General features: G+C 42.9%; 1 protein-coding gene across 5 annotated transcripts in view; it reads left to right on the plus strand.

The window, feature by feature from the left end:
• Window positions 1-22,879, plus strand: part of LOC133486201 (sorbin and SH3 domain-containing protein 1) — a 44,935-nt gene that overhangs the window by 17,407 nt on the left and 4,649 nt on the right. For 2 of the 5 annotated variants that reach the window (XM_061791008.1, XM_061791009.1), the window contains 14 exons: window positions 279-393; window positions 1,707-1,790; window positions 6,345-6,394; window positions 8,158-8,336; window positions 12,785-12,849; window positions 13,034-13,204; window positions 17,134-17,180; window positions 17,602-17,716; window positions 19,593-19,718; window positions 19,906-20,100; window positions 20,262-20,774; window positions 21,402-21,497; window positions 21,974-22,161; window positions 22,675-22,781. In XM_061791008.1, coding sequence (XP_061646992.1) covers window positions 279-393; window positions 1,707-1,790; window positions 6,345-6,394; window positions 8,158-8,336; window positions 12,785-12,849; window positions 13,034-13,204; window positions 17,134-17,180; window positions 17,602-17,716; window positions 19,593-19,718; window positions 19,906-20,100; window positions 20,262-20,774; window positions 21,402-21,497; window positions 21,974-22,161; window positions 22,675-22,781 — 2,051 coding nt within the window. Of the gene's footprint in view, window positions 1-278; window positions 394-1,706; window positions 1,791-6,344; window positions 6,395-8,157; window positions 8,337-10,505; window positions 11,922-12,784; window positions 12,850-13,033; window positions 13,205-17,133; window positions 17,181-17,601; window positions 17,717-19,592; window positions 19,719-19,905; window positions 20,101-20,261; window positions 20,775-21,401; window positions 21,498-21,973; window positions 22,162-22,674; window positions 22,782-22,879 lie in introns of all 5 variants that reach the window. The other 3 variants (XM_061791013.1, XM_061791011.1, XM_061791010.1) reach the window with 3 other exon arrangements.

The following is a 22,879-nucleotide window of genomic DNA, read 5'->3' on the forward strand; positions in this document are numbered from 1 at the left end:
ACGTGGAAACAAGGAATGCTGGAACGCGAGGACAAGGTACAACGAACTGGCAACGAGAGGGAATGAGACACGAGGTTAAATACAAGGGGTAATTAGGGTGAACGAGGCACAGGTGGTGAAGATGCTCACAGGAGCAGGTGTGTGTGAAACAGGGGGGAAGACAAAACCCGGAACACACACACACACATGACAGATGGTTGCCATGGTGACTACATAATGAGGAATGGTTCTCTCTCCCATCCCATACCCAACCCGCCCCGTCTCTCGTCTCTCCACAGAAATGAGTGGGAGCCACCGGATAAAAAGGTAGACACCAGGAAGTACCGTGCTGAGCCTAAGAGCATCTTTGAGTATGAGCCGGGAAAATCATCGGTCCTGAAGCTGGAGAGAACGGTATGTTAGACGCCTGCCTTCCTTGCTCTATCCCTCTCTCTCTTACTCTCTCGCTGCATGCTGTGTGAGCAGCACTCCACTCATACATCCATCCATCCCCCACCCACCTCTGCATCGAAGCTCCCGGGTGGCAGCTTCAGCACCGAAGGCAACGTAGCTTGAATCGCCTTGTGGGGCACACTCCTAAATGGTGGCCCGTTTCTTTAACAAATGATCCCAGCTTCCGTCAGGGAGGGGTATCGCTTACAAGGGGATCCGTGGTCGTTCTTCTTCATTTTAAGGTTATTGGGCTGAATCGGCTTACGGTGACAGGATCGCAGGGCAGACACAGATCATGGATGCTGTGTTTTTGTGAGAGGAGTTAAAATGCTAACCTTTCGACATGGTGCTGGCCCAAATGTCATTGTCCTTGAGGGCTGTCCTTCCTTACATGACAATTTTCAGCTTAGTCTTTGATTGACACAAGTGTGGTATCTACCATAATAATATCTACACAAACATTTTTTTTCTGCTGACTTAATTCCAACTAAGCTTATATAACACAGGATGCTGAGGCTGTAATTGATTATGTAATTACTGTTTGTCTGACCGTCTTGTTTGCGAGTAGAAGCTGCTCCAGTTGTTCCGAGGTTGACAATTGCATTTCAGTTAGCAGCTCAGCTGTTCATTTTGTAGGGCTATTATACTGTAAAATATTTTTTCCTGACTTCATTGTGAGACTTTAGAGTTCACATATTTAATGGAAGATTATGTTACAGCTCACAACTGTCACAGTTTGCATGCTCATTCATTATGGTTGTATATCTGTTGATTAGATATGAGACAATATGAAAGTGTCAACGGCAGTGCTCTGGGGTAAATTGCTTTTTAAAAGGATAGCTTCACTGATTGTGGAAACTTGTAACAGAAACCTCCTTTTGTATAGTCCAAATATGTAGGAGGTTAAAGGTCACTCTGACCAATAACATTTTCAAGTCTCTACTTGTTACCAAGCAACTCAAAATTAACAAAACTCCAAGAGGAGACTGATGCTGACCAAGGTTTTATTCCTAGAGTCAGGCTTTTCTACTTTTTTTTTACTATAAGTTGTTATATTTACAATATAAAGATACTGTTTGTTTTAAATGCTATTTTCTCCATAATTAGACATTTTAATCAAATGTGAACCTATCCCTTAACAAGCAGGATTCGTGGCTAAATCGTGAGATAATGTCTGATGGCTCATTACCTTGGTGTGTTATTCCATGCTGTCTGAACTGTCTTCTCTTTGTCTTTCTCCTCCTCCTCCTCCTCTTGTTGCCATGCCCCTATAGACTCAGGATGTATGTCCGGAAGATGTAGATTTAGAGAATGAGCCGTGGTATAAATTCTTTTCAGAGATGGAGTTTGACAAAGCGGTAAGTTGTTGCTGCCTTTAAAATGTCAGTCTATCATATTTAATTGCATGCGATAACATCTATGTTTAAATAATGCCAAACAAACTGTCTTTCTGTGACTCTGATTTCTACTTGCACTTACATTATTATGTCATAAAGTATTGTCGAATTGGGTATGGGGCACTGTTTGACCTCCAATTTGTTTGAGATTCGTAAAAACCTGTACCGTTTAGCATGCACTTTATAAAATCCATCCATCCTTATTCGGGTCATAGGTGGGCTGAAGCCTATCCCAGCTGACTTTGGGCTAGAAGTCAATCACAGTGTATGGACAAGCAACCATACACACTCACATTCACATCTATGGACCATTTAGAATCTTCAGTGAACCTAACATGGATGTTTTTGGAATGCTGGAGGAAGACAGAGTCAACCCCCAAACCCATAAATAGCAGCTCAATGAAAATGTATGCTGTATAACAAAGGTCCAATCTAGGGGCTCGCTGAAGCATCTTCATTCGTCATGCTTTTTAACTTCACTGTCACACAATTGTAAAAATAAATTAATCACTTTACAGTAAAACCTGCTGAAGAGCAACATATACTTATCCTTAACTTTGACATGCAGTGGCAAATGTGAGGAGGGATTTCATTCAATTTTCCACATTCAATTCCTAATTTATTAATGATGTGGGCTTATTGTCACTTGAGCCAAGAAGTTGTCAGAGTCAGAAAAAGTTAAATTTCCGGTTCAGTGGTATTATCACACCTTTCCTCTGTCATCACTGGTACCCATCTGTGGTAGAATCACAAAAAAACAAAAAGCCAAATAAAAAGAAAAACACAATTGTGGAGTTATTGTTTTAGATACTTACTGAGCTAAACTCTTGCATGATTCGCTGAGGTCTTATATAATGTCACACATGACAACGCTTACACCTCCAAGTTTTTGTGTGACACGGTATCATTCAACATTAGAGGTTTCGCTGTAATCTCTTTAGCGGTAAACGTACCTGATAACGCTGGCCATTCTTCTCAATTGTGCCCAAAATAGTCGACTGAGAGCTATTTTAAGCTTCTTCAAAAGTGTTTCTCAGCAATTTTTTTCTTTTAGTGTGTCTGAGTAAGCACATCATATCAGCTCGGGCAGAAATCTGAGCACTGTGCCTTTGGTTTTGATAATTACACACATTAGAGATCAGGAGAGTAAAATATGTCGTTTTAAATTATAGAGTCCAAAAATATTTTATTACTTCTTCGACATTATTAACTCAGAGTGACAAATTGTTTTTGTGGTGCAGCCTGAGAAGTGGAATGCACATCATATACAAGAGGCAATTCATCCATCAGTCAGTCCACACGCCACACAGAAAGGCTGCTGGCCTCTCTAAGCATCAGGCTCCAGGATAATCCCAGGCCTTTGAATAGCAATTCCTGCCTGCCTTCTCCCTGATATATTTACCAAACTGTCTAACTTATGGAAGAGACAAAGTTAGGGACATCCATGCCTCGGGTGCTTGGCCCCAAACAAGTGTGGCGCTGGCCTGTCACGAGCAAATGTTCTCCTCATTCTCGGGCCACGCCACCGCACCCTGGATCATATGAGGTGGCACCGCTGACTCCGGCATGAGCTCATGTGCTTGTAGGTCAGACTCTGTGGTTCCCATGGATAGCAGCTCCAAGTTAGTGGAAATGTGGAGGAGGTTTAGCGCTAGAGGCGTCCGACTCTCAGCCTGGATGGTTGCCCGATGAGCTGCCTCCTGTTTAATGTCAAAGTCACTTCAAAAGCGACACCTGGTATGAGAAGCATTTGACCTCAAGACTCAGCCAGACATACTGCCTCATTGGACTTTGATTGACATATCGGTACTTATGCATTGTTATCAAGACAGAAACTGCAGGGCTTGAAGAGTTAATGAAGCCCTTCATGGCTCTTGTCCAGGAAGCTCTTGGAGTGCTGTGGAGGACCACTTCTAATTAAAAAGTAGCACATCACGTACTTCTTGAAAGAGCTAAAGCCTGGTTGAGCTTGTTGTTTTAACATAGCAAAGAGCCTTTTTTGTCAACCCTAATAAGCTGCTTTACTGTTATTATCGCATATTCGTCATCCACACAAATGGCAGTTTCTTTCTAAAAAATCTGCCCACCTGAAAGGTTATATAGGTGGCGCTATAACCCCTAACAATCAGGACACCTGAAGAATGTAATTTCCAGAAAAGGCACATTAAAAACAGATGGGAATTGCAGAAAGGAGGGATTCAGAGTGAATATTAAGAGGGACAAATACGACTCATGTAAGGAGATAGGTGCCTGATGTCACACAAAGGGAAGAATTTACCAAAAGGTTTGTGTGTAGACAAAAGACATTAAACCTAACATATGTAACATTAAGCAACATGTACATGAACATGACACAGGACTACTTAAGATTTCCTCTCAATTAACTGAATTATTATTACATGGCTATCATTTGTACAACAGCCAACCAGCCTGTCAGGGTACGACTGACGGCTGTATATAATGGCCAGAGTTGTCCCCTTGAATAATATGAACAAATTGAATTCAGGAGCAGTCTGTAAAAAAACACACAGTGACAGTTCCGGTCAAACAGTCTGATTGAGGTGCACGACCGGGAGCTAGAATTCCACGCATACAGGACGAGTATTTTGCCGCCACCCCCCACCCCCGCATAAGTGCCACAGTGACTCCTTCTGTTGAGGAGGGGGCTGTTGCCACACTGTCTCCGCACTGAGTATCATTGGAGCCTCCCCCTGACCACCTGATATCCTCTAAAGGGGGCAACATTGTAAGCCCACCGGCTCATTGTGCTTTCATATTTAACCTCTGTTATTCACTTAACCTTTACCTTTAAGCATTTAGCGCAGATGAGATAAGTGGCGCATGGCTGTAGCAGACCTATCTCACTGGGGGAACTGTTTGTTTTCATGAGAACGTATCAACGTAGAGAAGGTGCTGGAAAGAATGGGATTCATGTTACCATGACCTACTCATGATCGCTATTTTGAATATGAAAGCAGCACATAGGAGCCTCGCCTCTGAGTAACTGGGGACACCTGTTAGGAAAAATGGAATTCTGCAGAAACTTTGTCATTGGCACTGACTCGCAGAGGTGTCAGTTCAGTCCATGTACTGCTTTTCAACATGATTATGGAGTGTTTTGTGTAGTTTAAGTCAAACAACTATTTCTGCATAAGGTTAGGTTTTTCAGTGATCCATGTCAGATGATTTTTTATTTTTGGGGGGGGGGGCGCTACCTTTTGTCTAAGGCGAAGTGACACAAATTAGGCATCGTGGAATTATGCTGATTAAAAGGACTTTACTCCCAATCAGCCTTCCATACTTGTTTCCTGACTACTTTCCACTGAAGCTGTGCGTGTTAGTGATTGTGTGCATGTGTGTGCGTGTGTCTGTGTGCCAGATCTTCAGGGGGGTACAAGTCACTGAGGTGCAAGGAAGACTATGAGATTATTCAATGACACACGCATTCTCTCCAAGTTAACATGGAACATTTGGCTTTATAAATAGATCAGAACATAGTCCTCCCAGCCTGATGTCCTGTTCTTATAAAGACAGGCATTTATTCTGATGGGTTATTAATGATCATTCTGCCCTGGCAACTAAGGAGAAAGGCATGTTGTGGCAAATGGGGTGTTGAGAATGCTTCTTGTCTGGCCAACGGTTAGGGAAGCGCCATGGTGGAGAAGTGGATGTGGTATTAGCAGCAGGCTTCGATGGGGATTGTGCAATCGTATTTGCAAACAACACTTGTGCTCATATTCATAGTGTCCGTGGCGCGTCTGTTATTTTTACCTGCTGTGACGTCTCAGAAGAGGAAAGCAACAGAAACAGTGACCTAAAATTAGTAGCCTCATTCAAAATGCTGCTAGTTGCTGGTGCACTGAATGGCCACTCTTGGAGAAATTAACTTTTCCCAAATAACAACTCCTCGTACACCTATCATCCTATGTTCTTCCTACTCAACAACATTTTATTGATCTGTTCCAAATGTAACTTCCCAAATTCTTAGAACGATCCTGGCTTTGGACACTTGAGTGTGTGGTAGAGTATCAAATATGTGTGAGTGTGTAACTCAGCCTGTTTGTACCACCAGCTGGTTAATTGTCCTCCGGTCTGCTCCAGCGGTAATGAGAGTGACTCAATCAATACCAGACAAAAGAGATGGCTTCACTGGGAGACAGCAGTCCATTGGCTAAGCCTGTGACAGCCCCCTCTCCGCTTGGGCGCCCCCTGACTGATGCAAACCCATCCGCCCACTCACACACCCCTCCCCTTCTTCCACTCTCCTCACTGCCGTTTTTTCCCTCTAACTCGCATGCAGGCCAAAACACACGCGCGCTACTACTTCATGCCAAGCCCAGTCCAGAGACGCTAAGAGACCTGGGTTCTGGAGACTGAAAGCCACACCAGCCAGTGAACTACAGAGAAGAAAAGCGAGAAGAGAATCTGGCCATTGCTAATGTGTCTGCCTCTGTTGTAGCTGGAGGAGACCATCCTGTGGATCTATCAATGACTTCTTTGTTTGGTTTGTTGCAGAGTGCCCCCTCCTTCAGCCCCCTGGAAACAGCCTCCGACCTGAAGAACTAGTGAGTTCATGCTTCTCAAACTCGTACAAATACTTATACTGCCACTATACTGATTATTACTTTGGCATGGTGTGGGGATAAATGTCACTGTGAGATTGTTCCCCCTTACAGAGCTTACCCGCCTTCAGCAGGGGACTCCTGCTTCCTGAGGGGAACCTTTTAATATGGCAGTCAGCTACCAGAACACAATGTTCTCTATTAGTGTTTGTTGTTTTTAGGCAAGGCAGGGGTTAGAGATTGTTGGTTGTGTAGAGAGAAATGGCAGCAATGTGGTGATTCATTTGTCAACCTGTATGTCACTAGGATAGAGGGAAGAGTCGCTCAGCTGCTGCATAACTTAAAAACTGTGATCTCCCCCTTAGAGGGTTTTAGGCAAGACTTAGCAGCTACTGGATTATTTCAGTAGATATCGTATTATCTGATGTTAAAGCAAAGCCAATTCCATTGTCTCGTTCGCTTCCTCTATGTCTGCAATAAAATGTAAAGCATCCACTGGGATGAGAAACTTTTCCCTCCCTTTTATGCTCACAACTCCCATCTGGTACATGCATTATGTCGTCACAGCCGGGACTTTGCTAATTCATGGTCTTGAATTAGAATGGTCACAGATTTGTTTTTAATTGTGGAGGAGGTTTTTAATCTTCAGTTGCTTCGGTGGAAGTTCATCCACACAAACCTTCCAAAGGAAATCTCAAGTCATAAAGTGATTTCCTTCAAAGGCACATATGTTTAGTGTTTTCTCCTTTGAGATCTGTTTGAAACAAGATGTTTATAGAAGGGTCACGTGTAGATGCTATTTGATTGTAAAATGCAAAACATCTGTGTATTATGACATCAATGAATGTAGTTTGTGTTTAACAGGGCATTTGCATTAAGACAGAGCTAATAAGCAGCTGCTTCTATAGATTACATTACACATGCTGGTATTGCTCCAAATTAAACCTTTTGACAGTACATTCAGAATTCATCCCAGCGTCCAAACTAAAAAGATTAGCTCAGTTCACAGTTTTGGCCCCGGCAACATACTGTCTTGACTTTACCAGAACCTTCTCAAGACTTTATCTTGGATTTCACATTGCTTCTGAACTTTAGCCGCAGCACTCCTTACGGAGAGCCAACATGATTTTATTGGCTTGCTGCAGTTGGGAGTTCACATATTTTTCCAGCAGCTATGAAAGAGCTTCTTGTAAAGCTAGTGAACAAGCAGCATAAAGAATCCATGCATGTGTCCAAGCTTGTAAAACTGACTTGGCTGAGGTAAAACGCAGTTTAGCAAGAGGCCAAATTTTCCCTTAACAGCAAAATACAGGTTTAGAATGTTTGTTTGCTGTCAATGATCCTAGAGGCCCTGTCCAGTTTAATGGCCACGTTTGTCTTGAAATAGAGCAGCACCATGAGTGGCACGTGAGCAGAAGAATGAGAGTGAACATGAGATGTCATGCAGGTGTAAGGGATGATACACTATGCAGGAATGCTCAGTGAATATTTATAGCGATCTGTCCTGTTGGCCTCTACGGAATGCCAAGATATATGTGCTTGTGAGATATTTCTCTGAAAGAGCTACCTCTAAATTCTACATTTTCTCAAGTTCTTCTCATTATTTTGACTCCACCACTCTCCTTAGACAGGAATTACCACAAAACATCCTAAATAAGAACCATATGGAAGCCCATTGCCCAATTAGTATGCGTCTGTTTATCATCAAAAACACTCCTCTGAATGAACTGACTTGTTTCGTTTGCTGTCTGCGTTCCACCGTCTAGCTCCTCAAGCAGGTCTGGACACAGTGAGGTGGGGAAGGATGGAGGATCATCAGAAAATGAGCCTGTGGCTCCAGAATGTGACCGTCATGTTTACAAGACTGTTCTGGAAGGTGGTGACATTCCCTTACAAGGCCTACGAGCCTTAAACAAGCGCCATGGCAGCTCGTCCTCCTCTAAAGGTATATACCAGCCAATTAATATGGACACAAGCATTTATGGATGTGCATGGACATTAACGGTTAGACAGCACCATTGGTCTTACAGTATGTGTAAAATGAGACAGAAGCACTGAGCTATAAAAACATTGATGATGAACATGTGTTTCCGTTCTGCTGGAGTCTGCACATCTTTGCTCCCAGGCTTCACAGCTTTAGCCAATCACCCTGCAGCATTCATCCCCAGTCACTTTTGATTTATTATCAATGACATGGATGATAACATTACTGGACATCTGCTTTGGAAAACTTAAAGACAACGTGAGGTTGTCTTTCTAAGTCTGTGAACGCTAACCTTGGGGACTTTGTCCCTTCTTGCTGCAGTCGCTAGGCAGGTTTAGCTAGGGCAGGACTCCAGAGTGTTCCATCGTCAAAGAACAGAGAGCCAGGGAGGGGATGGATGAGAAGGGATGAGTGTGAGAGGAACAAGAGCTGTGCTTTTCAAAACCAAGCAGGGCAAGGGTGAGATAAACAGGAGGGACACAGAGGGTGGGCAGGCTGGAGGAAGTCAGCTGTCAGTGTGAGGTCAGTGGCAGGAATGTCTGAGCACATGGCCAGAGAGTGCAACACTGTGGGAGTAGACAAGATGGAATGCAAGGAAGCGAGAGAATGGGCAGATCAGGCTCGTGAGCCAGCATGAGTCATTACGTTAGTACATCACGTCACACCAAGGCACACGGTTTGGTTGTTTCCATGTTGCGATGTAATAAGTAAACAAGAGTGATCAGCAAGCAAAGAGCTCTTCCAAGGCTTAACCTGTTGGGGCACTTTGAACTTCAAGATTTTAGCCCCAGATAATTATTGCACTACTGTGTATAACTTTTTCAAAATGTTAAACTATCATTGTTTATTATAATGATATACGATTTTTATATTATCTAGTTATACATTGTAGTCACCTGAACAATCCTGAAGATTTTTATATTAAAGAAAGTAATTCTGTACCTGGATAAAACTTGTATCTCCTATTTAAATTGTAGACAAATACAGAAACATAAGCATGTAAACATATGCAAATTAGCTCAAATTCAGATTAAACATTCAAGCCCATTACCCTGCATACACATAGCAAATCTGTTTTGTTCCATTGATAAGAGACATTTTTTTTAAATGATGATTTATTTTTTTTTTTTAGGCATTATCAATATTAATGAAGACGTTGTGTTCCGACTTTCACAGTCAACTTAGAGGCTCATGGTTTAAATGCATTTGCTACTGCAGTCAAATGACAAACACACTGTCATTTGTTATCTCCAGCCAGACGCGCGACCGTTCAACTCAAGTCACTGTTCACCGGGCTTGCAATAGAATGAATGTACAAAGCTGCTCATGAAAGACTTTCTCTATCTTCAGGTTTCAAAGAACAGAGCCTCTTCCTTCTCCTCCATGAAGGCAAAACCAGATAAATTGACACATGCTTAGGCTATCATAATATCAGGCGGACTTCTCTCACGTGTGTTTATTAGTGCAGCAGATGAGAAGTGACAGATTCTTCACTTGTGCTGCAGATGCATGTCACATCATGTGAAAGTGTTGTCATTTCCTGCTCCCATCTGGATCACTATAGATAGTTCAAGAAAGCTAGGAAGTATTATTCCGCAGCGGGTTCTCAGTGTCAAGTTTACCTGGACTCTGACAAATAGTTTTTATTTCCAAATGTTGAAAAAGAAACAAGCATTGCTGTAATTTATCAATATGTTGGACATGCACAGGGGATGTGGGTGAAAATTTTAACCGTAACATGCATATGAAATAGATAAAACACAATTGCTTTGAATGTTGTTTTTAATGTATTGATAATGCAGTCAGAGTTCAGATTCCTTCGTGGCCTCCAACATTACATAACATTTCACTGCATATTGCTTTCATGTTTATGTTGCTCCTTCAACAATGTTGATGTCAATTCTATTAGAATTTAACAGAGCACAATTGTTCATTTTACACTGCTGTTTCTATAGTAGTCATCTATAACTTGATGTACACTGCATCAAGTCTGCCCCATAGTCTCATCTAATTTAATCTTGTTCTTTACTCCAGAAATGTGGCTAATTCTGTTTTAACGTGTTTGTGTGTGAACCTGTGACCATTGTAATCTAATATGTTGTTTATTCTGTTGTCCTGCATGCTTGCCAGTGGATTATAAAGGTGGGAATGGCTGTATAGATTCACCCTGCTCCTCTAAAAATAGTCAATCGGTTCTTGCCAGTAATGCAATAGCTAACCAATGTAAGCAAAAGAAGCCTCTTTCTGCAGCCAAAGCCTGTATACCCCAAATCCTGCCCTCCAAGTTCAAGCCCAAGCTGCTGTCTCCTGGTGGTGATGTCCAGGAAAGCAGCACACGACCTGTGAGGAAACTGAAGGCGCAGAGCTGTGAGGATCTGTACTCAAGTACATGTGATCGTGACAGAGCTGGGACAGAGGTGAGGGAAGGGGACCAGTGGTCAGACTCCTGTGCTGACGGCCTCAGAGAAGTTTCTCCTGGAGTCAGGAGGAGCACGTCAGAGTTTTCTAGCTTGTACAGGATCATGCATCACATCCAGCGGCCCAGCTCAGTGGGCTGCAGCCCCCAAGGCAGCGTCCGCAGCCTGGCTTATCTCTTTGAAGGGGCAAAGGATAACGTGAGTGAAAAGTCAGAGGCTGACGACGGGGGTAACATTCCACGGGACACGGTTTTGTCACGGGTCACTGAGTTTGAAATGTTCATTCAACAGTCCAGTTTAACACCCAGTCGTTCCTCCTCGTTGCCCACATTGAACTCCAACTACAGCCATAGCCAAGAACACTGTGGCTCCCTCTACCTGCCCTCTGCAGTGTCAGCTGAGTGTCTTTTGGTGGTAGACAACTCTCAGACGGATGCCTGGTCCCCTGTGGAGGCAGGTGGAAAGGACACAGAGGAGCCCTTGTCACCAGGCAATGAAACTGTGGAGGTGGTAGCCTCCCCCACAGAAGATGGAGGCCAGGTTAGGGCTGAGTTGGCTTCTTCTACTGATTCTGAGGTTGTACAGATCTTCAAGAAGAGCTCCCTGGAACAGACCCGCTCAGCTGTCAGTGGAACAAAGAGTCCCTCCACCCTGCCTCCAGTGTCTTTCCCACTCCACCACCACCACCATCTGAACCCCCATCACTTCCCCCTTAAACCCACCAAATGCAAAGGCTCCTGTCCAGCTTCCTACACCCGCTTCACTACAATTCTCAGGCATGAGAGACAACAGGCCACAGCCCAGCAAGAGAAAGCACCACCACCAGAGAAGAAGACCATGCTGCCTGGGAATCTTTTGCTCATGGGCCCCGCCCCTTTCAGGTTACGGAAGAGCCTCCACTCCCAGCAGCCTCGGAGGACGCTTTCAGCCACTAAAGTGATAACAGGCCCTCAGAGACCCCACAGCACATTTCCTGAACCCAGACCTCTCATACCTCAGCGTCTGTCCTCACTGGAGGTCCTGGAGAGGCTGAGTAACGGGGAAGGAGACAACTCTGACCAGCTGAGTAATGGACAGGGCTTGGATGCCAACGGGAACCTCCTGCAGCCGCTGGCAGCTCACCACAGAGGTGGCTATCTCCATTCCATCACAACTGTCATCCTCCTCTCTTCTTCTGTGGTCACTCATTCAGCTCGACTCTTCACCTTGTCTCCTGTTTCAAAGCAACACCATCCATCTTTATTCTGTGAGGTGTTTTAACAAAGTGACAGTGAAGCCTCCATGTCATTTTGTGTGTGGTGTTTGATACTCTTCCATTCAAATGTGAATCAGTATGGTTGCATCTATGCACTGCAGTGACTGTAGGAGGTTCAGGCAGCTTTTTATCATGTGTCATTACCCTCAGATTTGAGTTGCACACAAAGCAGCCTTTAATATCCCGCACTATGATACATGTTGCTTTGTTCTATGTAGTAGCTGGTACTTGTTTAGTGTACAAGGTAAATAAGGCGTGGAATATAAATGTGTTACTTGTGGCCCTTGCTGGGACACAAAAGGAAACTGCAAACACATGTAGTAATCAAGCTTTCTAGTTACAAAGGTCAAAAATATTGTGTAGAGGCTTGAAGATCAATGCCATCAATAGTACCACAAACTAATTGCATTTTGGCCAAGACATAGTAGGTTGACTACTTTTGTTTCCTGAATCTCTTAATTTTCTTCATGGACACATTTGATCATTCTGTGTTCATTCATTTTCTCCTTTGTGCATGCTGAATTAAGGTTTAGCATGTGTGGGTTTTGGTTTTGTGTGAGAGAGATTAAGTTGGTTTAAAGTACGCATTCATCATTATTTTATGATTATCTTTTTATTTTACTCATTGGAATCAGAGATTTGACTGCAATATCATCTTATATCCGCAATGTTTTGTTCTTCCATTGTGGTTGTCTCTAAGAAGCAAATTCCTCACAGTGTCAATTCCTTTTTGCTAGACTCATCCCCAGCACATGGAGAGAGCCAGGATGAGGTGTTGAGGAGGCGTTATGGTGACAAAGAGGTGATTTTTATTTTATTTTATTTTATTTTATTTTACATTTATACACCTCACTATCTATAATGGTGAAAAGGTTAGCATATTGGAAAATAGATCAACAGATGTGTTAAACACTTCTATTACTGTGTCACAGTTTAAGGGGGGCCTTATCTGGAGGGAATAACAGTCCAGTCTATTTCCTTGGCAGAAAATGTTGGAGGAGCAGCGGCGGCTCAAGCGGGAACAGGAAGAGGCTGACATAGCATCGAGGCGTCACACTGGCATTGTCCCAACACATCACCAGTTCATCACCAATGAGCGCTTTGGAGACCTGCTCAACATCACAGATAACACAGAGAAACGGAAATCAGGCATTGAGGTACAAATTCAGGCCATGTCTGTTGCAAACAGGAAAAATACAGCGGCTGCTTTGTCCATTAGTGTATGAGTCGGGCTTGGGCGAGAATAGGGAGTTTGAGGGTGGCTGATGGTGGGGAGCTGGAGGGGTTTTGGTGATGGTGTTGTCAGCAGTTGTTCTGCTTATCTCTATGACTTTTTCCTGCAGAACATTAGAGTGACGGCAGCAGTTTTTGATCAACACTGTCAGACATTAATATAACCATATGTTGTTTATTGTGGTTGGATTTGGCAATGGTGTTAAACTGCACGACATCTTACTGGGAGATTTCTAACATTTTCACCCTCTTATGTACTTTAGCTTCATGTACAATGTTTGTAAATCAGATAACTTTCAATCACCTATTTGACAATATAAGGCTGTATTTTTAATAAAACTCCTGCTTAGCAACTACAGTACTTATATTGTGCAAGAGTACCTCATACTGTGTTCCATGTGTATATATCCACAGTACACATCTACTCAAATATATCGGTCACTGCTATTCGTTTGACTCTTTTCTGTGCCAGCTGTGACTCCTCTCGGTGAAAGGCCAGATAATGCAAATAACCTGGAGAAGCTTCTGGCAGTTTGCATACTGCATACTAAATGACCAACAAAATAACTATTGCCATCATCATTATTAATGCAAAATGACAAGAAACATGAATATGACTAAGCATAGCCAAACGAACAAGAATCATCTCATATAATTTAAAGGAGACATAATAGAAAATATTACACAATTGAATTTGTAAGGTTTGTGAACTTGGTGCTGTAATGTGTTTACATTTAGGTGGCTATTTGGCATGTCAAGTCTGCACGAAGTTGCTCATTGAATGTGGCTTCAACGACAGTAATATTTAAGTTATTCGTTCATGATGATGACATCTTTCTGTAACGTGTGTGTGTAACCCCAGTAATGTAAATGTCAAACTGAGCAGTATATGAACAGTTGATGAATTCATAAATAAATACATCAATGAAATATTAAAAAAACAAAGAAAAGCTCAAAATTAACGTTGTGCAAAATATGTGAATATCCATTGAAAATGTTTCTGGAGGTGAACATTTTTATTTTGAAATTTGGTAAACCGTTGTTGTGGATAAAGTTTTTCTAAAGTGCCCATCCCGCCACCACTGCTGACTTGATTGAGCAAGTACGCATAATATTGCAACGTCAGACTATTAAGAGTTTTGTCGATGAGCCTTGATTCTTCACCCTTACCGGAGGAAGAGTTTGAACCTTGAAGGACTAAAAAAAACTTTTTGCTAAGTTTAATTTTGTAAGTTGTATACTTTTATAATGCTGTATTGCGAGCCATTATGCCCCCTTCAAGAGTGGAGAACAATACTTATACGTATTTGGAGTTATTTTCTATATTTAATGCCTCTTTGTATTATATATTTGTAATGTTGGTTCATTTCATGTGTAAATATGCCAGTGGATGGAAAACACGAGCGGCTTGGAGCAGCCGCCATTTCATGCTTTTTTGTCACGTGGCTTTGTGAATGCAATGTTATGTTTTCCTTTGACACGTGGCCTTGCGAATAGCTCGATTTGATTTCGGTTCATTTTAATTTCAATCTTTACTTAAGGGACTAAATCTATTTCCTTCGTGGCCTAACCCACAGGCCAGGTTTTTCCCCTTGGAGAAACCCTTTGGATTCAGACGCGAATCTCTGTGATTCCGAGTGGCGAGCTACCAATGGAGTTGCGATTCCTTGGACCGCTACCTGGACTACTTGTGATTCCACCTTCACTGTAAACTTGTTGCTACACCAAGGTCGTGGTAGGAATTGGAATTTTCCTCTATTTGGATTTATGGAACTTTGAAAGCGCTGTCTGTGCAACTCAACACACATTGCTTGTGGACTCTTGGGTTTTTTGTCAAGGAAAGGACATTTGAAGCATTGTTCTATGATTGCTTTGTAATTCCTATTGTCTTTGAATTGAATTTTGATATTATTGTGAGCTTTAAAAGGACAATGTAAGGTCGATTTGAAGTGTTTTGTGATCTTTGTTGATTTAATAAACCTATAATTGCACTTGAACCGAAAATTAAGCAAATAATATTAGGTTGGCGGCACGGCGGCCGACTGGTTAGAGCTTCTGCCTCACAATTCTGAGGACCGGGGTTCAATCCCCGGCCCCGCCTATGTGGAGTTTGCATGTTCTCCCCGTGCTGGCGTGGGTTTTCTCCGGGCACTCCAGTTTCCTCTAAATTGTCCGTAGGTGTGAATGGTTGTTTGTTTGTATGTGCCCTGCGACTGGCTGGCAACCAGTTCAGGGTGTACCCCGCCTCCTGCCCGATGATAGCTGGGATAGGCTCCAGCACGCCCGCGACCCGAGTGAGGAGAAGCAGCTCAGAAAATGGATGGATGGATGGATATTAGGTTCAAAATTATCCAAAATTAGACTAAATGACCAGTCAATAAAATAAAACAGAAATAAAATATGAAAAAGTGATTGAACTTAAACACTACAATAAGGTGTAATATAACAAAAAAGGGCTTATTTTAAGGTGCATGTGCCAAATGATGTGCCCAAAAATATGTTAACTGTCGTTTTGTCCACTCTCTTTGTTGTTCTAAGTAAACTGCCGGCTTCATATTCAAACTGCTTCAACTCTGGCACTTTCTTTGCTAGTCTTACCACTCATCGAATCTAGATCTATCCCAGTAGCTTATCTCCCTCTGCCTAATGGCACAGGTGCTACATGTGGCGTACATTACCAAGTAATGGGAACGGTTTAGCTAATGCTTTTTTTGTACTGTGGATAAGTGATATTCCTGCCCCTTGACAGCTGCTGAAAGTAACTAAAAAGTTACTTTTTTCTAACTTTCTTACTTTTGAAATCAAGTAATTAGTAAAGTAACTAAGTTACTTTTAAGCTCAAGTGGTCAGTAAAGTAACTAAGTTACTTCTACAAGGTAACTGTGGCAACACTGATTAAGTGTTAAGGCCTCTTTATACTCCCGCGCTCGCACAGCCAACAGCACCCGCATTGCATCACGTGACCGACGCATTGCTCTCAGCGGCCCCTATGTGGCACTTGACGTGCACACGCGCAGAATTCCGCGGAGATCATCTGGAGATTGGTCCGTTTTAGTCACATGCTGTGATGACATACTCAGCTTTATCATTGGTTCCACATACCACCGCCGCCGCCTTTTTGATCAATTTTGCAGGATAATTAAACATATCATCTGGTCATCTCGGTATATTTGTTCTAGCAGACACTGTTCCACGGTCGCCATTGTTGTTGCTTTGTTCCTTGTTCCGGAAAGGAAAGTAAAAACAGCTACCGGAAATGGCCATAAAATGCAGAGGAAACTCCACCCTGTGGTGTCCTAGCCAATACCAGTTTTAGCGACACCCTCGGCAACTTGGAGAACTGCAGTTTTCAAAACAGCGGACGTGGGTTGCGCTGTTTTGTGGGTAAAGGCAAACTGCGCGCGGGATAGCCACAGTGACGTCAGCGCGGTCACCGCCCGCGCGAGTATAAAGAAACCTTTATTCTTTTCACAGATTAGCATTAGATAACAGTGTTCGCTTCTAAAAGCAAAATACTTTCATTGTTTTTAATTTTTGGGCACTCGCTCGTTTCCACCACCGGGGATCTTCCAACGAAAGCCGGCCTCGCCATTGGCCCAAAAGTATGTAGGGCAGGATGAGGGCTGGCTCACTTGAATGAGACCAATCCGCCCCTAAAACGAGACAATTTCACCGTGGGAAGAAATATGCTGTAAAATGTTGTCGGGTAATTTTGCTTGTCATTTTGTCGGGTGTTTTGATGGAAGCATGCCACAGACTTGTTATTAAGATACGTGGGACCAGTTTTAAATTGTGAATGTTTCCTTTCAAACCCATTAATTAAAATGGATTTTTTGTGTGTGTGTCTACACAGAGAACTCCAGCTATGGCACGCTTTGACTTCAGAGCGGAAACTCTAAAGTAAGTGCACGTAATCAGAATGCACAGTTACAATGCATGTGAAGGGTAAAGCTGATCGCTCAACAACCATACAGTACATCAGAATTTACAGCCTCCTAATGTTTGATTGAGCTTGGGATCAATGTCCCAATAAAAATGAAAATGAAATTTCTTGAGTGATATATCTTAAAGAGAGGCTTATCAAATTATCCTAAAGCATTTACTTGACGTAGACGTTTGTAGGAGTTATAGCCGGTGTTTGTGTTTAAATGCTGAAGCAAGATATTGATAGGCTTAGTAACTTTCGATGATGTTGTTCCGCAGAATCACACAAGAAATATTTATTTCACCCACGTCAATGTGCAGTACTTTTATTTAAATATTTCATCCAATATCATGTGTGCCGTCTAATGTAAGTAAATGTATCTGGAACATGTTTTAGGGAATTACCATTTCAGAAGGGAGACATCGTGTACATCATTAGACAAGTGGATCAGAACTGGTATGAAGGGGAGCATCATGGAAGAGTTGGGATTTTCCCTCGAAGCTATGTTCAGGTACTTTGACTCAAGATGAATACAGTTATTTATTTTATCATGTCATTGTCGAACTTCTTTTGTAATCCATCTTACAGTGGGTACGGAAAATATTCAGGCCCCCTTTAATTTGTCACTCTGTTATATTGCAGCCATTTGCTAAAATCATTTTTCATTTTTTTTTCAATTAATGTACACACAGCACCCCATATTGACACCAAAATTTTTTATTGTTGACATTTTTGCAGGTTTATTAAAAAAGAAAAGCTGAAATATCACACAGCCATAAGTATTCAGACCCTTTGCTGTGACACTCATATATTTAACTCGGGTGCTGTCCATTTCTTCTGATCATCCTTGAGATGGTTCTACACCTTCATTGGAGTCCAGCTGTGTTTGATTATACTGATTGGACTTGATTGGGAAAGCCACACACACCTGTCAAAATAAGACGTTACAGCTCACAGTGCATGTCAGAGCAAATGAGAATCATGGTCAAAGGAACTGCCTGAAGAGCTCAGAGACAGAATTGTGGCAAGGCACAGATCTGGCCAAGGTTACAAAAAAAAATTCTGCTGCACTTAAGGTTCCTAAGAGCAGAGTGGCCTCCATAATCCTTAAATGGAAGACGTTTGGGGTGACCAGAACCCTTCCTAGAGCTGGGCTTCCAGCCAAACTGAGCAATTGGGGGAGAAGAGCCTTGGTGAGAGAGGTAAAGAAGAACCCAAAGATCACTGTGGCCGCGCTTCAGAGATGCAGTTGGGAGATGGGAGAAAGTTCTAGAAAGTCAACTATCACTGCAGTGCTCCACTTGTCGGGGCTTTATGGCAGAGTGGCCCAACAGAAGCCTCTCCTCAGTGCAAGACACATGAAAGCCCGCATGGAAACACCTGAAGGACTCCCAAGATGGTGAGAGATAAGATTCTCTGGTCTGATGAGACCAAGATAGAACTTTCTGGCTTTAATTCTAAGCGCTATGTGTGGAGACTGCTCATCACCTGTCCAATACAGTCCCAACAGTGAAGCATGGTGGTGGCAGCATCATGCTGTGGGGGTGTTTTTCAGCTGCAGGGACAGGACGACTGGTTGCAATCGAAGGAAAGATGAATGCGGCCAAGTACAGGGATATCCTGGACGAAAACCTTCTCCAGAGCACTCAGGACCTCAGACTGGGCCGAAGGTTCACCTTCCAACAAGACAATGACCCTAAGCACACAGCTAAAATAACAAAAGAGTGGCTTCAGAATAACTCCATGACTGTTCTTGAAAACCAGGCACTGCTCATCACCTGTACAATACAATCCCAACAGTGAAGCATGGTGGTGGCAGCATCATGCTGTGGGGGTGTTTTTCAGCTGCAGGGACAGGACAACAGCTAAAATAATGAAGGAGTGGCTTGAGAACAACTCCATGACTGTTCTTGAATGGCCCAGCCAGAGCCCCGACTTAAACCCAATTGAGCATCTCTGGAGAGACCTGAAAATGTCTGTCCACCAACGTTCACCATCCAACCTGACAGGAGAGGATCTGCAAGGAGGAATGGCAGAGGATCCCCAAATCCAGGTGGGAAAAATGTGTTGCATCATTCCCAAAAAGACTCAGCTGTATTAGCTCAAAAGGCCGCTTCTACTCAATACTGAGCAAAGGTTCTGAATACTTATTTATGGCTTTGCGATATTTCAGTTTTTCTTTTTTAGTAAATCTGCAAAAATTTCAACAATTCCGCTTTTTTCTCTCAATATAGGGTGCAGTGTGTACATTAATGAGGGGGGAAATGAACTTAAAGGATTTTAGCAAATGGCTGCAATATTACAAACATTTAAGGGGGTTGGAATACTTTCCGTACCCACTATATATTTTTCCAACTCTCTTAGATTTGTTATGTCTACTTTCACAGCTCCTGCCCCCCACAGAGAAAGCACAGCCCAAGAAAAATGTCCCAGTGCAGGTGCTGGAATACGGAGATGCTGTTGCCCGCTTTAACTTCACGGGAGACACGGTGGTGGAGATGTCTTTCAGAAAGGTGTGAAAGAGTTAACATATACAGTAGAAGTGCTGGTCTCTTTCTTGTGTCAATCCTCAAGCATTCATAATAATACACACAAAAATTTAAATTGGATTTATTTTTTTTTCAGAATTGAAAAAATATTGCTGTACACATTAGACAAAACAAATTCAATTTGATGCAATCATGTACAATATGTATGCAGGGAGAAAGGATCACGCTGATTCGTAGAGTGGATGAGAATTGGTATGAAGGCAAAATCTCAGGCACAAACCGCCAAGGCATCTTCCCCGTCACCTATGTCGAAGTGCACAAAAGGCCACGTATCAAAAACGGCCTGGATTACCCAGAACCTCCTCTCTGCTCCTCGCCACAACGCAGCACCAATGCCTCCCCTCAGGTATGGACCTGCAACATGACGACTGAAGTTCACAAAGTTTTGTTTCATCTATGTTCACCTTGACACCCTACTTTTAATTTTCATTCTCCTGTCTAGTCAAGTTGTCTCATCTTTGTTCTCCATTTTCTTCCTCTCACACCCACCTCTTCTCCTATAAAAAGTTGTATCGTAATCGCCTGACCACTTCGCCCCTGCCCCTCCCTCGCTCCCCCTGCCGCTCTGTGTCCCCTGAGGTCCACGCTGTCTCCTCTGAGTGGATCTCTCTGACCGTGGGAGGTGGAAGTCCACCTGCCGCCCCGACGCCCCCCTTGCCTCCTCTGCCTACTGTGTCTTACCGCTGCGGCGAGTACCTACCCCCACCTTTCTCTGCCAGCCCTGTGCCCCCCATTACCGGCAGCCCTTACTGCATCTCTCCCATGACCTCGCCATCTGCCTCCCCTCTGCCCCCGCCGTACCCACCAAGGCCCAACTCCGCCACTCCTTTCCTCACTTTTACTCCTCCTCAGGGGGAGGGCTTTCTACTCTCCCCACCCTCACCACATCTGTCACGTAGCATTAGCCCCTGTGGTGGGCCAGTGTTGGAAGGCTGGCTTCGGGCGGAGGGGGAAGGTGCTGAGGGGAACGGGGGCAGTAGCTGTGCTGCCCCTGGGAACAGACAAAATAGCCCTGCAGAGGTACTTTCTGCATGGTGTGCCGTGATATAGTTCAGGCTCACTCTGGGATCTTGTGACCCTTCGAATAGGTGTTTGCTGATGAAGTGAGGCTAACTTTTGTGTGTGGAAGATGTGTCTAATGAGTGTTTTGGCTATTGGCTTAGATTAGAAACCTTATCACAATGCTGTAGGATACAGAGCTGCATGTTGTGTGCAACTAACACACAAGCATTTTGAGTTTCCAAAGAAGTCGACATTGATTGCATCTTGTCATGGTTCTCAGTCTGATCTTTGGTTGATAGGTAATTCACACTAGCTGTATTTTAATTAATAGAATAGAATGTTTGTCACTAAAGAATGGATACATGTCGAGCTCTTTTCCAAAATACCAAAATCAATGTTGTCATGTCATTTTGTTGTGTACAGAATATATTTTGTTGAACATGTTCGGACTGAGAGATTTATTTATTTTTAACAGGATACAATTAATGTTTGTCCAATTTGCAGCTTTATGTCAAAAACTATATTTTTTGCAGAAAAATCGAAATGGATTTATAAAGCTTTGAAATAGAAACTGTGGCGCAATCTCCTGGGAGTATGCTTTTATTTTGAAAGGTCCCCACTAATGAGATGCCAATTTTCTTGCAGCTTGTACGGAATGATGTTGATCATCATGGCCGGAACTCCAGAAGCCCTGTGATGCTGTTTGATATCCAAGATAACAACAATGTGAACTCATTTGCGGTAAGTGTCTTTACTATTAGATGTTTTATTTGAATTCTGTCTAATTAAATTTTATGCAACGTTGAAATTTAACTCATTGTCATTGCCTTTATTCACACACTGTGTTTTGAATCATCCTTATTATTGCTCTCATTGCTACATGACATTAAAATGCAATATTCAAGAGCTGCATCTACATCTTTTTTTAATCCTCCATGCATATAACATATTCTCAATTTAAAAAAATGAACTAATATTTCATTTTGCTTGTTCATGAACTCACACTGGTGTCTTGCCTTTCCATGCTTTCCTTCCTGGTCTCCACCATCATCTGCTCCTTTGTGGCTTTTAACGGATCACTTCCCTTTCCTCCATTCTACTTACTGGGCCTACCTTCCTGCCTCAATCCTGACTCCTCACTCTTTTAACCCCTTCCTTTACTTCCCACCTTTCAACCTAAACCTATTCTGGGACTCACCTGCTGCTACTACTACTAGGAAGCAGTGTGTAATGAGATCTTGAATATAGCTGAGACCTCAGTGAGGTACTGCGGCACGTTGTCCCATCACCCTCTCAACGCACTTCATGGTCTGCACTCCCACCCCAGTAAACAATCTCTCATCATTTCCCAGCAACCCCTGTCCCACAGCAGCAGCCCAGAGCCGAGCCGTCTCAACTGTGGAATGTAAGTAGCAACTACCACCATGTACACTTGGGTTTCATTTTGACACCATATGGGCAAAATGATCGGGACGTGGTGATTGCACATATTAGTGAACATGAAAGCATAAATGGGGGTGCCTCCTTCACAACTGTAACAGTATCTGCTTTTAAAACGGGAGACTCAATTTTTGCTTAGTATTTTATAAGATACTTTGTTCCGAAGCAGACCACATCATGTGTGAAGCCAATATATGGCACAGGCATGTGTGGCTGCTAATGGAACACATGGTATTTAATGATAATGTGACTGCTGTCAGAAAACGCCATATCGTGTACATAGTATACGTGTATATATGTATGTATATGTGTATAAATTTGGATATATAGTATATATATGTGTATACACATGCGTATAGTGCATGCCATATAGTCTATGCCATATAGTGTATCATTAGTTTGACTGAATCTTCCTCACTGGTCTCAGATGTCTGTCCTGTCCATAGCATTTACCAGTGTCTCCTCTGCTTCGCTCCAGTTTCCAAGCTCTATACAGTTACGCACCGGAGAACGAAGACGAGCTCGAGCTGCAGGAGGGAGATCTCGTCAGTGTCATGGAGAAGTGTGATGATGGCTGGTTTGTTGGTATGTACAGCAGACCTCACATTCCTGACAAATGCAGTCAGTCTTACTGTGTCACAGTGTGCGTCCATATAGGGCTTCTGATGAAAGAGGTCCTTATA

Source organism: Phyllopteryx taeniolatus, chromosome 11 (genome assembly GCF_024500385.1).
Source record: "Phyllopteryx taeniolatus isolate TA_2022b chromosome 11, UOR_Ptae_1.2, whole genome shotgun sequence".
Lineage (NCBI taxonomy): Eukaryota > Metazoa > Chordata > Actinopteri > Syngnathiformes > Syngnathidae > Phyllopteryx > Phyllopteryx taeniolatus.